Source organism: Botryllus schlosseri, chromosome 9, assembly GCF_051294905.1.
Source record: "Botryllus schlosseri isolate E-star chromosome 9, Bs_hap1, whole genome shotgun sequence".
In the NCBI taxonomy this organism is placed as follows: Eukaryota; Metazoa; Chordata; class Ascidiacea; order Stolidobranchia; family Styelidae; genus Botryllus; species Botryllus schlosseri.
In genome coordinates this window covers 13,584,689-13,600,665 of record NC_137244.1, presented here as the reverse complement: position 1 = coordinate 13,600,665, position 15,977 = coordinate 13,584,689, and the positions used below count along the sequence as shown (strand labels likewise).

Sequence of the window (15,977 nt, the reverse complement as noted above, 5' to 3'; positions counted from 1 at the left end):
GTTCGCAACATTTATGCACCATAATGAAGAAGCATATTGTTAATGCACATATCACGTTCAGCCTAGTCATTTTTATCTAGCATCTCATCTTGAAGTTATTCTGGAAGAGTGGTTATGTATATCACAGGATAACATACATTTCGTGGCGAGGTTTAAATCCCTTCATTGGGAAAAATTAGAGAAAATACTTCAGGAGTTTTTATTTCAAACGACTGTTCACTAATTTGATAACACTGACAACTTTAGATCGAAAAGGTTTCTCAAACATTATAAAGTCAACCTGAGTGATCTTACTATCTTCGTGTTTTTATTTTTTCTTCAAACTCTAACAAAACGTCTCTAAACAGCAATATGTTTGTGTCAGTAGGTTATTGGCAATTTGGCAATTAAAATGAATTTTCACGATAGGATATTACATGTCAGACGATTATTCCGATGATGTGACTAATGAGGTTTTGGCAGTTGTGGAAGAAAACTGCCGTATGCTTTCCCCAATTAAAAAAATTAAAAAATAGCTTATCAATCATTCTACATATTTAGAGATCTCGCGGACCCCCGGTTATAGGAACCACTGCTACAGTGCGTTGTTTGCAAACTCTATTGCATCAAATATCTACCCGAACATGCGGCTATACTTATAAATGCGATTCGTGGTTTGCATTTTATAATGTATATGCGGTTTGACTACGGTACTTTTGATAGAGTTTCTCATATATCGAATGGTGAACGACGTTAGTTTGTCTCGATTAGCTTCAGTCATGTTCAGACTTTACCCGGCAGCATGATATGGCCGAACCGGAGTGAATCATGGATCGGCGGTACAATCGGATAGCATAATGTGTCGTATTTAAGTCAAAAACTTACTGACTTGCTATGATCACAATATATTATGGCGACAGTACATTTCATATATTCCGAGAGTACAATTCTTAATATGGCTTATCAAGATATAGCGTTAATTCGGCAGAGGGGTAGAAACCTGCGGTATGCTTTCGATCAATTCTTTGATCTCACCATCTGGACAGATAGTAAGTTAGTTGTGGAAAAAGTTCCTTCGAAAGGGAAAAGAAAATCACAATATTGTCTGCCTAAATAAGTCATAATCCTATCCTTCGCCCTTTATAGCGGATACTACCGGAGGGCAAAAATAGAAGTCCGGTCGGGTACTTACCGGCATGTTCATATAAGTATATATAAGTTATCACCGTGTTCGCGCGCGGGTTTTAGCCAAATGCATAAGTCACGACTGTATTTCAGGTTCTTTTTCGTTTCACGTTAACCGATGAAAACGTTGAAATCATCGTTTGCTCGGCACAATGATAAGATCCTTCAGTCGTAAGAGTAGGTCTACTTGTAGGCTTACTTGTTCACATGCTCCCATTTTAGGGGTCATATATTGTCGAAATCCTTTTGGAAGCCACCGCAAAGTTGGATGTTCGAAGGGAAGGTAAATCAAAGTGGGATCGACTTCATACCGGCTTCGAAGACCACCTGTTCAGAATAATCAAGCCAATAGAATGTAATTTTAAATATTCTCACAAATATTGATACATGTTGAAGCTCGGTGTGCACTCGATCACCACGAGGGCTATCCAACCAGTCAACGCAGCATAGGTGGGGTTCGAAATTGAACCACGCCATTCTGATATGCCTATTCGATCATCAATAATAAATTAATATCTCATTTGCAGTAAGCAACTGGTATCACGCTGTTGCATTTCGTCCTAACAATACCAAAGAACATTCAAAGGCGGGGCCTGGCATTTCCAACTTATCTCTGAAAGGGATTAGCATAGTGACACTGGTTTGTAATAAATATTCATAACACTGTTTTCGTTTTGTTTGAAATTGATAATAAATGTTTGTTCTTTTAACGCTTTGTTATGAGCAGTCCATTTTTTGCACCCGTAATCTATAGTATAGTGTTGGTACAGTGGTTAACAGGCGTTCCACGGAACACCACAAGTTCCCTGAACCAGTCTCATTTTGTATTTCTGCTTTTCTGACTCGACAAACATTGGGATTCCGCGAAGGCTTGCAGATTCAGCGTACGAGTTCCCCAGGTTATTAAGAACCACTGAGTTAGATGCTTATCGAATGTTTTTTTTTTCAGACGAAATTAAATGTTGACTTTCAATGAAATCACCACGTTCGGTAATGGCATACGAAAATTACACTACAAGTAATAACTAGGGCGATGTTTACATGAAAAAACTTTATTTTAACGAAAGAAGTCCAGTAGTTACATTACGCATGGTAGAAATAATTGAAAATTTATGTAACTCAACGAAAGATACTTTCCTACATTCTCGGGTAGAAAGTGTCTGTCCTTACAAAGTAGCTTGCCAAGAATGGAGAAATAACGTTCAACAGCAGCAGTTGTTGGCTAACAACACTGGAGTTGTGAGTACCTTGCTGGTGACAAACCGTGTTGCTTCATTCTGGCAATGGTGTCTACATCACAATTTTTCATCACGCGGCTCTTGATATAAGAACCAGTTGGGATATTGCGGTACGTTGAGCATAACACCATGGCAACCTTTTGTTTCATTTGAATGTTTATGATTCACAATGAGCAGACAATGGGCCGTCTACAATGGTAGGCCTTTAAGTAGGCTACAAGCTGTAAAACAGTGGTTCCCAACCTTTTATTCCCCGTGGCCCCCTTGCGCAGGCTTCTACCACCGGTGGCTCCCTGCTTACCGTGACGTCACGTGGGGCCATTCTTTCTTCACAAGCGTGACGAACCCCCCTTTGACACCAATCATCGCTGGAGCACCATCCGTACATCTTGACGTAGCCTAATACAACTATACGGGATACCGGCATTACAGATTTCTCACGTACGGCATACCGCATGATTTTCATACCGGCATACCGCCCACCCCATACGGCAGAACAACACACAGGTACAGGTTCAAGTCAGTAACATTGCCCAGCTGGGAACATCCACCGTAGGCCACCATTCGCAAACCCTGCCCAGGGCTGCAATGAATGTACCTTTGATATAGTTCTTCGGGCATCACGTTCCGGGAAAGACTAGCCCTAGAACGGTGCGATCTGCATTTTTTTCGTAGACCCGAGATATTTACTCGATATCGTCGAACCGTAAATTCATTACTCATATTGTTTAATATCGTACCAACCCCTTACTCCCGACAGAGAGTGATAGAGAAACTACAACTAGCCTGCTGAGGAGGTACAACCGCTAACTAGGACCCCGTCTTCGTTATCTGCATGCCAGATTCAGCCATCTCTGATCCTCGACATTACCACAGTTGTGATCATATTTGAAACTTCACGCGTGATCATATTTGAAACTTCACGCGTTAGCGTAACAGTGACGTACGAAGCACCCACTGTGATGCAGTGGTTCCGATCTTACGCAGCAGACTGCACGACACCGAAAAAATAGCACGAATTCAAAATAGTCAAATGAAAAAGTTGGTGAAAAATCTTTCATTATCGTGGCCCCCCTGCAACTGTCTCGTGGCCCCCCAAGGGGGCCACGGGCCCCCGGTTGGGAACCACTGCAGTGTCAAATGATCAGTTCACCGACAGTGCAACATCTACGATACCAAAGAAATGCAGGCTGCAAAAAAGTTTTAACTTTCTTAGAAATGTTGACATTTTTTGACCTAAAGCTGCAGTTTTGACCTAATTTTGACTTTTTTGACATAAAAAAATCGCCCTAGTATTAAATTGTAAGCACCACGAGAAAATATTCATGTCTCATAATTATAAATAGAGGTCGGAGGCTACATGAAATTTCGCCAGAATGAGAAACAACAATCAAGACTGAAAAATCATTAAAAAAACTGTAACAGGACAATGCGAAATGAATGGTGAATGGAGTAATATTTTGTATAGGTTCGTAAGAACAAAATTAAAATTGAATTTGGCACATTTCGAAGCCAATTTGAATGGAACCCGTGACGTCCGGTTCACGGCAACTGAGGTGAAAGCACTGAACTACAGTGACTGTCTGGGAAACATCAGCATAAGGGCTAAAGGAATTCCGATTCCGTAGCGATGAAACAAACCTTAGACCTCTAGGAGTCGAAGTTTGTCGTGAGACTGACATAAATCATATACCGATCATTAGTTTAATTCACTTACCAGTCGCTGCGCTCACAGTTAGCCCAACAACGACACAAACCATCAAGCCCATTGGAGCATAATATCCAAACGAAACAGCGTAAAATTCCGCGATAGGTCGCCTCTCCGCAGCCGGTAAATTCCATGTAAGTAATAAAGGCGCGGAGCTGTTCAAAACCGGTATTTCTTGCGTAAAGACACGGTGCGTTGCTTCCGATATATTGGCCGTGACGTTGCCAGCATCCGAGATGCAACCATCTGTATTTCGTCTTTTCAAATTCCAGAATTCCAAAGGTGTTGGGTAGCTCCATGCTCCCAGAAAGAGCCATACGTTGAATGATAGAGCAGCCAGCATCCCAGCGATTGCTCCCTGTAAAGTCGCAAGTTTACGGCAATGCCTTCGGCATAGATCTATGTGCTTAATGTTATGACCATGGTTCCGATCATGATCACCATTTATAAAATATCCAATCAATTTTTCTTCTGGTCCAAGCTCTACCGAATCAAAGTATAGGCACCGGCCTTGGTCCGGACATTTCAAAATCCTTTTCTGTACAGTTTGGCCGACTGGCAGGACCGTAACTACCTCACCCCTAACCCCCAATGGTGGGAGGGCGAGCTCGAAGGGGGTCAAAATTATTTCGTGAATTACCATAAATTCACATGAAGTATTATTTTGGGAAATTTATGCAACTTTTTCAGAAATATTTCGCGATTCTCGCGATTTCATGTTGCCAAATGTCTTGACCGACAAAAAAGCGTAATGGTTAAGCGTCCGGCTTCTTGATCGGCAGGTCGTGGGCTCGATCCCCGGCCGGGTCAGACCAAAGACCTGATTAGTAACACTGGTATCCGTGGCTTCCCTGCTTGGCGCTCATGCATTACTGGGATAGCATGGAGGGGTGGTGCAAGACTTAGAAAGCCGTACAAGGCTATATCTGCACCTTCCTTGTCCAGCGGCATATGCACTTCATGCACTCATGATATGCATATGCGCAGATCGTGTGTATGTGTATCATGAGTCGGTGTATATGCCGCAAAAACATCAAGAACAAAAATAAACTACATCCTTGACTATTTGGTACATTTGCAGGTACTATATTTTTGTCGTCGTAATAAGTTAATATTGTATAATGGAATTAAGATCATACCTTTTCATTCGCTACAGGGAATAGTATTCCCAGAACTGCTGGACCAAGAAGTGCACCTCCGAACACTCCCAGAAAGCTCAACGCTGCATATATTAAACTTTCTAGTACTGACGCGAGGTATGCGAACCCAATGCAAAGCACTCCAAAAACTACAGTCAATCCTTCAAAAGAAAGACTAAACGTTGAGTGCTTGCCCGAGGAATTTTATTGCGTATGTATAGTATAGTAAATGCAGTCACCTCTTGAAACCCAGAATATCGTTTCTTCGCTCAAATTCGTGAGGGGTTGGACAATATCTCCAACCGCTACGCCGCTCATGCCATGAATTGCACTTGAAACTGTACTGTGAATGGATTTGTTATGATCATAGTACACCTAATCACGGAATTAGTTAAAGCAGGGGAAAGCACAGCCTTCACACGAATACCTCAATGCTGCTGCGAAAACACCGGCAATAAATAATCCAGTCACGCCGTGATAAGCCGAAAATACGTTCTGTACCAAAAGAGGAAGAGCTTGGTCCCGAGCAGATATGGCTTTATTGGCCAATGGATCACAGTCGGCGAAGTATGCGTAGGTGACATATCCCAGGATACAGATCAGGAATATAAATATGATGAACGTTACTCCGAGTCCCGCATACATTGCCCTGTACAAAAGTAGTAACTTTGAAGTTGAGATGAATTGACTTACTACTCGGAGATCATTCATGCTCTAAAATTCTAACACATCAATATAGGGTATAGAAATAAAACATTAAATATTTTCCACGACTTAATTTGTTCAGAAGCTCTTGGAGATTCATCCAAATTACTGGACATATATCGATGCTGATGACACGACGACACACGACTGCAGGAAGCGGTATAGTGCGGATGCGCAATAGCAACGCTAAACACGCCTCTACCTAGCATCGGCGGATAGGTTGCATGCTGGCAGCACTATATAATAACATGCTGTATTGGTACTACGTAGCTACCTGTGGTGGAGATAGTTATATACGATAGTTATATAAGTAGCATGAATGAGTTGAATAATTAAGCTTTTGGATTTGTGCACTATGTACCAGATACTTCATAACCCGGGTGGTAAACCCATTTTATTATAAGGTAGAGTGGGGCAAAACGCCTACCATAAGCGGGAAACCAAACTAGTAGAAACGGATTGAATTTCGGAATTTGCGCACGCGATATCGTCCACACTCTACAACGATCATGCGGAAAATCCAAGTATCAATTATCCTACGTAAAATTATCATGCATCTATGTCCATCAATTTGACGTTCTGCTAGGCCAGCTGGGGGAAGGGACCAAACTCCTCCATTGGCTTTTTGTCCCATTATACCTTACTAAATACCACTTGCCACTCAGTGAACGATTAGTTTTTAGTTCCTACACAACGCTATACGTGCTTCTCCGCCTCCTCATGACGAAACGGTTCTTTTGAAAACAAATTTCATCCAGAAATACCAACTGATGTATAAGAGAAGAAAATAGTCGGAGGTTCTTAAAATGTATTACGTTTATTCAGAGATGGCCTATATTCACCAGCTGAGGCGCATTTTTTTGGAAATGACGTTCTCTGAGAGTGCATTTTTCATGAACCCATAAATGCCTACTCAATCCATATTTACTGAACTTCAAGCGGCGGGGCGTATTACCCCATGGGTGGGGTAGGCGATTTGTCCTCGAGGTCACCAATGCTTACGAATCCGTTAACAGGTTGTTATTGCGTAAACTCGCCTTCTGACTGTGGCCTTTTAGAGAAGGTTCACGTTCACAAACGGACCTTGAAAGGTGTTATATGCTTTGTTTCTCAAGCTCGCTCGAAATATCCAGCTTTCCGTTTGTGAATATTTAGTGGCTCTCTGCTGTGAGCTTGACCCGCAATCGCACAACATCAAAAACGAAATACACTACATGTATAGGTGGTCAGCGAATGCTGCTTATTCAACCAATCAATAAAATTGATACAAAGAATTCATCGATGTCTAATGTCAAAACTAGAGCCCGACCGATATTGGATTTCTGAGCCGATACCGATAAGACCGATATCCAGTACCTTCACCGATAACCCCGATATATTCAGTGGATATTCAAAAGATATGGAATCTAGCTCAAGACCCATATTTAACACCTCAGAGCATTCATTTCAACAACTTGACAGCCATTGATATGCTTGAACATGAAATAAATGATCTAGGAGCTATAAAAATATATCAAAAGCACCAGTCCAGCAGTTGCAGATTACAGTTCACGAAGCACAATTTCTCGGCCCTTTCTCCAAGGAGTGCACTTCTGTGGTCTTAATAAATGATGTATATAGTACTAAACACAGTGAGCAGTCTTTCACTTGGTACCATAGTTCGTGACACAGCAATTGTAAATCTTTCTTCATTTCGGTTCCACCGCTTCCTTGCAGGGGATCTTTCCTTCAATGGTTCCACCAAATATTGATATTCTTCTGGCAGTGCACCAGGAGCCTTCAGCACATCAATAACAAATAGCTGAAGAAAATGTGCAAAACAACTCACATTGTCCACGTCTGCAACTGCTCCACCCATCCCCCTTGGGTCTTGACCATGACCAGCATTTCAACAATCAATTGATCAATATTTCACGCTCGTTTGCCAGAATTGGCCAATGCCATCATGGAATCAAAAATTTTCGTAGCAACTATTGGCTTTACTCTACGGTTGCTTGATTTTCTTGCCCTCTATGCTCGCATATTTCCTATCATGGTGGCCCCGTAGGCCTCAGTCAGACGACTTCATACATTACTGGTATAATTCTCGCTGTTGGTACCGAACCAATAGCACTATCTTCAGAGAAATGTTTCGACGCGACGCTTTTCTCTATCATCACTAGGGTCAGTCCAGCATGATTGAAGTTCTCATTTCTCTTAGTGATAGAGATCTTCTGCAGACGACTATCCATCCAGCTGCTCTCTGTCTTTGGTGATCGATCACTGCAGGGGGATTCCCACGAAGTCAGTGGGGCATAACGGTGGTTAGTGATCTATAATATTTTTCACATAGGCACGCCTACTGCCCTGTATGCAGTATGCACTATATGCAGCTTGACCATTTATTTTTACAATTTACCGACTTCACATCTTCTCTGACTCACTGCCACCATGTTGTGACGTCACGAAAATGACCGATATTTTTTTACCTCCAATGGCCGATACCGATATTTCTCTCCAACCGTGATATCGACTCGATATTATCGGCGAGCCGATAATCGGTCGGGCTCTAGTCAAAACCATAGAAGGCGTACGGGATCCATCTTGATTTGGTATGTTTATTCAGTCATAAAAACAAAGTCCATGCGATTGGTGAGTTGGCTACTGCATAGTGCATACCTTGTTTATGGGGTAATATCGCTAGCAAGTATAGAGAACCGTTTTACACTCTGCTAAATACCAATGCTGCAATAGTCAGACACTGAATACATTGTCCTGGCTTGTCTAGATCGTTGAGGCGTAAACCGTAAATTATATTCCCTAGCAATTCCTCGTCGAAATTGTCGGCAAAGCGGCAGAAGATATTGATTTTATGGTATTATTATTGCATTTCATTCCTCCAATCGATACATTTGGTGACGTTTAAATATTCAGCATGTTCTTCAGCATTGTGGCATAATATGGCCTGAGTCGTCGCTCAGGTACATTAATATATCAATTCACTGCAGTGTAGTGGTGGATTTAGCAATATGACGTCACGTCACGTCATAGGTTCACGTTCACATTCGCACGGAACGTTTCAAAAAGGTACGCGCTCACACAAACCTGAACCTTTCAGGGGTTCGCACCATCCTTACAAAATACGCGTAGTGAAATCATAAATAGCACTGGAAACTCTCTGTAGCATCCCTTGAATATGACATTCCACTTGGTTGTAAAGGCTTTCTTTTAGTAAAAATATGAATAAAAGTCATAAGTCATGAAAAAACTTTACAAATCTTCATTATGGGCGTGAAAATCAAAGAAACAGATTCGTCTGACCATCAAGCGATTTTCGCGATACTGTGAACTATTCAACGGTCGCTTTGTCCTGTTATCTTGACGGTGTGCGTCTTACCTCACCTGAGCGTTTTACCCCACACTACCCCTAATTTGAACAAAGCTTTGCAATCGTTGATTTGAATTGCGACATCATACTGGTAGAAATATTTCCCAGTGCCAGACGGAGATAGTAAGGAGATGGCCAAGCATTTATCAAAGTGCTTGAGCATCGTGCAGATAGTTCCAATTTGAATGGCGGTATGTGGTGAATGGTGCACCAACTTTTCATAAACTGCTCGTAACTTCCACAGGCCTCTATCGATGTGACCAAGTCGGCTCAGAGATTTAACCTTGAATTTGGTCGCAAGGAAGCAGTGCCCACTTTCCCACCACACTCATAGCGAACAGAGTGAGCATTTACATTCACACCCAAAAGGTGATACATGAAGATGAAAACAGAACCTAAATAGAATTATATCGGGATTATCTCGTGCATATATCTTCTTACGTCCCTTAATAATGGAAGGATCCATTGGTTTGAACTTGCTTGAACTTGGTTTGAAATGCTGCGTTTGATTATACCGTGGTATAAGTCTGAGATATATAGGTTCTGGTTTCATATACCGCGGGTGTATATTCACACTGGTCACGGGTTGTACACGGCTAAGAGTGCATAATATTATGTGCAGTGGTGGAATTCATTTTCGTCAGCACAAAATTCTAATGCAGTTGTTTTCAAACTTTTCAAAAAAATTCACAAAACGGTCTCTTGGCTATTTTTTAACTGAATCACGGTCCCTTACAAAATCATCGCAAAACAACACGTTTGAGTTTATAGTGTCCATGTGACAGCTGTCGCCGATATTTTTGCGAACAGCTTGGTCACGTTTGGTTGCGTTTTTAAAACACAATTGGAATAGCGTGAATCACATACAACCAGTTCAAATTCACATTCAACCCACGAAATCGGCGGTCTTGGCCGTCCTAGGGACATGTCCTTCAGACCTGTCGTACCCTACGGGTAGTTTCTTCACTACTTAATACTTCTGATTCGTAAACCGTATTATGCAATTCACGAACGAGATAGCTAGCGGCCTACGCAACACATATCAATTTTTTTCCATCCGCCTAGCAAGCACCAACCAGTGTAATGGAAATCATTGCGGTGCTATTTAATTGTCGCGTGAGGTGGGAAGTTTTTTAGACCCGTAGACTAAAGTATTTCAACGGCTTTAAGCGATGCTCCCATAATTTCAAATACAGATAGATTTATTTCTGTAAAATTATGCGTATTTTATTCGAGACTGGGTATTATACACACAATAAGATCAAGAAATGCATATAGTGACACTAAAGCGCGGGAACCTCTACTCAAATTTAAAATTGAATAAGTCTGCACCAAAATACTATATTAATGCCGGGCCTACAGTTAAGTCTGATTTTTTATATTCCGAAAAATAGTGTTTTCCTGAATCGTTTGAATTTTTCGGAACTTGCTTTGCGATCCTAGAATATTGTCTCGCGAGCCCTAAAAGCACCGCGGACCCCAGTTTGAGACCCACTGGTCTAATGTTTCAGTCGGACAGTAACAATTATTAATGCTAATCGCTTCGTTGATCTCGTAACATTTCGTGAGAATAGAACCGATGCGAACCGGCTGAGTCAGGCCTATGGTCATGTGTTATTAATATAACCACGTGACGCACATTTGCTTCATTCAAATTTAGAGGTCGTGAGCAATAGTTGGTGAGTTGAGGACGAAGCAAATAGAAAAGGTATAGCACCACTGATCTACACCGAGACGAGATGATTCATGAAAAGATCAAATTATATATCTGCTCTATTGCAAACATTACAGTACGCGAAATTCGGCGATCCAAAAAATCCAGCTATCCCAACAAAAAGATATTGTTGAAATCTAATGCTGTGCGCAGAGTGAAAGAGAGAGCTATTAACATGTGAAATATTTATATGATCAATATTTCACTCAGCATCTGCAATCTCCATATATTTGATTCACGATTCCCAGATGCAAATGCCTTCAGATTAGTACTTTGTGTCTGGTAAAAGAGTTACCGTTTCTGTTCATCCAGCCGTGACGGTTTCTATCTGATACTCACTTTTTTCCTTCCCTAATCGAACGGCAACATAGGAATCTTTGAACGACCGTTTGATGAGTTCCTATCACACTTGTCCACATGGTCCCCAGTCCAAACACCATTGACCAAAAGGTCATTTGGTATCTCGGATCGAATTCAAAGCTGTAAACATGTACAGCAGTATTATATAGCTTATCGGTTTGATCTATTCCTAAAAACTGGTAGATATGGCCATCTTATTGGTTTCAAATATATAGAGATAGCATTTCTTTGATTAAATTAGACCAGTGGTTCCCAACCTTTTTCGACTCATCGCCCCCTTTTGAAGCTCCACACCGATCATCGTCCCCCAAATATTGGGAACCGAAAAAGGTCAACTTTTCGGCTCGACCTCGCAATTACACTTTTACAGCCTAATTTTCGTTGGGGCGCCTATTGACAATTAAACATCGAAGTTTTCGGTCAGCACAAGGCATTCCTTTTCGGCCAAGGTCTTCTCGCTGCTGATCGTTTCTGGCATACTTCTCGGAGTCGTATGTTACATGGCCTATAACTTCATATGTCTTGGAGCGTCGTGGCGCAGTAATGGCCCTCGCCGAAGTCTCCATTTCCATAAATCATGCGCATTGTTGAAGGGGAAAGGGTGCCCCCAAATCAATATATATTAAAATATTAAATCGCGCAATGCGCGAAAATTTTTTGAAAAAGTTGGAGGAATTTCTAAAAAAATTACTCTATATTTGATGTTAATTCACAAAATGATTTTGGGCCCCATCGAGTTCGCCCCCCAAATTGGGGGTTTGGGTCCGGCAGTTACGGTCCTGACTCCATGTAGCCGTTTTAACGCGCCATCGCCCCCCTATCGCCCCCTCCGTTGTTTTCGCCCCCTATCGCCCCCTTCGTCCGTTTTCGTCCCGCCTATCGCCCCCTTCGGTATTTTTGCCCCCCTAGACCGCCAAATCGCCCCCTGGGGGGCGATATCGCCCACGTTGGGAACCACTGGATTAGACAGTCAATTCAAACAATGCATCGTTGTTATACTCGTCTTACGATGCATGCATTACGTTTAATATCATGTCAACTGTACTTACTGGTTGAAGTCAGTGCGACCACCTTCCCAAGCAACGTATAGGCATTTTCCGATTCCGCCCACGACATTTGAAGCCCCGGCCAATATACAACCCAACATAATCGTGAGAAGGGCACCCTGAATGACATCTGTCCATATCACAGCTTTCAATCCACCCTGAACATAACAATGATATAACTAATTCTACACCACTTCCAGTGAGCAGTGGTTCCTCAGTTGGAGGTGCCGGGAGGTAATCCTTATAGTATTTTCCGGCAAAGAAGAAACAAAATTCTTACTTACCACACCTAACTATGGATACTACTCACGCTTGAGTTTAACAGATTAATATAATATACGTCGATTACGCCTGTCGATGCATGTAACTTCATTTTCATAGGTTGCCTTTTTATGTTATCTTCAATTTCTTTTCATTTAGATTGTATGTCCACGATTTACGAACTTTCGTTTGAAAGTGCTGAATCTCTTAATACACTGAACTGAATAAGTTGACATGTGTATTGAATACACCAAATTAGTTACACGACTTGCTATAGCGATACATCATGCAGTTACCTTCTTACAATTTCATCGACGATAAGGGGCCGCTAATTTCTCAATTTGTTTCCTACGTTTGAATATTGAGTTCTCGATAAAATGAAACATACCATTGTTAAGTTACTACAGCGCAGTCATTTATGAGTTTCACGAGACCTGGAGAATTGGTTTAGTAGAGTGAACCAAATTTCCAAAATCTGATTTCGCAGAACTTTTCTATATTGGATTTTTCACAATAGGAAATGGCATGTGTGCATGCATTAATTGACAGTTTTCTGCAACAGTGCTACTGTTGTTCGTTATGATATCGTTCTCCAAGAAATCAACCAACTAGATCTTGTTAAATTTACTAATCACTAGGGCCATTTAAAGTCATTGAAGTCATATTTTTTTCTATGCATCAGTAAGTCGTGATATCAATTTTAACGCAAAAACCGCATCCCTATGAAGTAGGCTATATTCAGAAAGTTATTAGGTCATATAAAGTCATATTTTCCTGGTTAGGTTATGAATCAACTTTTCAAGTCACAGTCATATTTTTGAGTTACTCAGCCTATCGTTGTACGTACACTTTAAATTAAAAGTACCAATTTAAGCGGTGAAGCAGTTAAGCACTAAGAAAGTATAAGTCAGTTACTCGTTGCGTTAGCTGGTGGAATGCTGCTAAATATTATGCCGAGAGACTTCCACAAGTGGAATAAATAGTCAATACATATACGGAGGTGAAGGTGTTATTGTAAAGAGCGACCGAAATTCAGTCAGCGATCCAAAGTAGACTATAGTCAGTTATACGTACACCATCAAAGAGGCCCACATGCTGATCTAACTGCCCTTGATTTCGGAAAAGATCCGCTTGAGCTCAAAAATTACATTAAGAAGAGATAGGACAAAAACGATGTGAAACAAATTATGGAGTTACAAAGACAAGACATTTCACCAGCGATTTATGCAAAACTGCAAAAGTGTCAACTCACATCAGCGTCTGTGGAGCGCTCATTTTCCTTTAGTCATTTTCAATCGTAACTTCAAAGACTCTAACATTCCACACTACATGAAACTGTACTACAAGAGTAGTTTTAAATAAAAATGGATGTGTATTACTGTTATATTGTGTAAGTTTGCATGTAAAAATACACGATTTTTACATAAAGTCATGTAAAGCCATACTTTTCAAAAAATCAAGTCATATTATTGATTTTTAAGGTCATATAAAAATGGCCCTACTAACCACCTACCAAACTCGTGTAAACAGTACACACGATGCCAATTGACAGTGCGGCCGTCATTTCCGAGAGATCTGACACTGTAAACGAAATGATATTGTGGTTAAATTAATGTGGATTCTGGTCACTATGACAGCTTTGTTTTTACCTGCGCTTAGCGCGACAGCAGGAGCATAAATCATAACTCCGTTATAAGCTATGGTTTGTAGAATATATATCGCGATGGCCACATAACGAGCGTGTTTTCCAAATCTGACTCCATAGTACTGGAAATTTTCGACAAAACAATCATGATTGCATGTATTTTAAATTACTGACATAGGCTATATATATATGATGTATAAAATGACTCTTTCCAGGTTTGTATTTTATCTGAAATCTATCCAATTGTTAAAACCTCTGACATAGAGAATGTACTGTCACGCATATTCCACACACATATTAATATTGACTTGTGCTATTTTTATCAATTGGACACGATGAAACAAAATTTACTGTATAAGTAACATAATCAGGCTATGAAAATTTGCCCGGTTTGTCAACATAAGGGGGTTTTGTTGTTCTTTAATATACATGGCGTTTCGACCATAGCGGTCGAGAGTCCTATATATCTGGCGGATTGTCGCCGTATGGTGTTGTTTTAGTATTCATTTTGTGTACTTTTTGATACGGTTACAATTGCTATTGTGGCTATTGATGAGCAATATGAGCATAACTGCTGTAACTACCACGCACAGGCCAGTAGCCGCCAATAAAAATATGTTTTTTATACAAATCTGTGAGTTTTTGATGTCATGTTAATTATGTTGCAATATTCAATGTATTACCTGGCCCGTATACCGTATGGTCTACCGCTTGTGCAGTTTACTAAAAATGGGTATTCGTAGATAATGATTTTTGGTGCTTTTCGGTCATTTCGAGAATACGGCCAAGGAGTCCTATCGGATTCGGACCAGAGAATTTGTCGATCCAACCCGCACTACTCGACGGCGTATTGGTGTCGCAACGGCGCGGTTTCTCGACACCTTGTCAGCATAACGTCTACTGAATTTGTATCCAATACGATGCAGGCCTTGCGATCATATCATCAACTACACTGGTTATGAACCGGTGTGACCAGTACGGTCTCTCAATCTCTCATCATCTCAGCCTAATGCCCGGTGTAAAGGTGTTCGATCTTGTTCTTTATTGTTTTGGGCTTCCTCGCTCTTTTCATTCTCTTTCTTGAATTCGTCCTTGATTCGGTCCATCTCCGGGCCTTTGTTTTAAGTTCGATGTAAGCCTAGCGACGTCCGGGAGGAAAACCTCAGATAAACCCACGACACATTGGAAGGTGCTACTGCCAAGAATCAAGCCGGGGCCTCCAGTGTCAATGGCCTTGAACGCCAATCCGCTCACATATCTTAGCATTTGAGAAGGTGATAACTAAGCAAATCGCAATCACAATGAGGTCTGGGCGAAGTTGTTTACCTATTTTCTAGTCATCGCAATAAGAACCTAGGGCCGAACAATGACATGGCGTAATTAGACTACCCTTTTTCTTTTTTAATCATCATTTTGCCAAATCTTGGTTTCAGGGTATTGCTGATATTGCTTATTATGATTCTTGACGCGCCAATTTATAGCAAAGCCCATTTTCGTTCCAGAATTTATGTATATCACGACTTACGCAGATCGGATGACGCGGAGGAGCCGAAATGAGCCTCGAACACTTGGGAATGAAGTTTGGAATCGACCCCGGTCGGACTCGAAGCCGTCAGTATCGCAGCGATGC

At 41.2% G+C, this 15,977-nt stretch overlaps 1 protein-coding gene across 1 annotated transcript in view; it reads right to left on the bottom strand.

Moving 5' to 3' along the window:
* Positions 1 to 15,977, bottom strand: part of LOC145447197 (sodium-coupled monocarboxylate transporter 1-like) — a 32,591-nt gene that overhangs the window by 7,009 nt on the left and 9,605 nt on the right. Inside the window, exons 4-12 of the mRNA XM_080325605.1 lie at positions 14,352 to 14,469; positions 14,216 to 14,283; positions 12,445 to 12,599; positions 11,375 to 11,515; positions 5,677 to 5,898; positions 5,489 to 5,592; positions 5,250 to 5,410; positions 4,120 to 4,468; positions 1,364 to 1,491 (exon numbers count right to left, since the gene is read on the bottom strand). Coding sequence (XP_080181731.1) covers positions 1,364 to 1,491; positions 4,120 to 4,468; positions 5,250 to 5,410; positions 5,489 to 5,592; positions 5,677 to 5,898; positions 11,375 to 11,515; positions 12,445 to 12,599; positions 14,216 to 14,283; positions 14,352 to 14,469 — 1,446 coding nt within the window. The remainder of the gene's footprint in view (positions 1 to 1,363; positions 1,492 to 4,119; positions 4,469 to 5,249; positions 5,411 to 5,488; positions 5,593 to 5,676; positions 5,899 to 11,374; positions 11,516 to 12,444; positions 12,600 to 14,215; positions 14,284 to 14,351; positions 14,470 to 15,977) is intronic.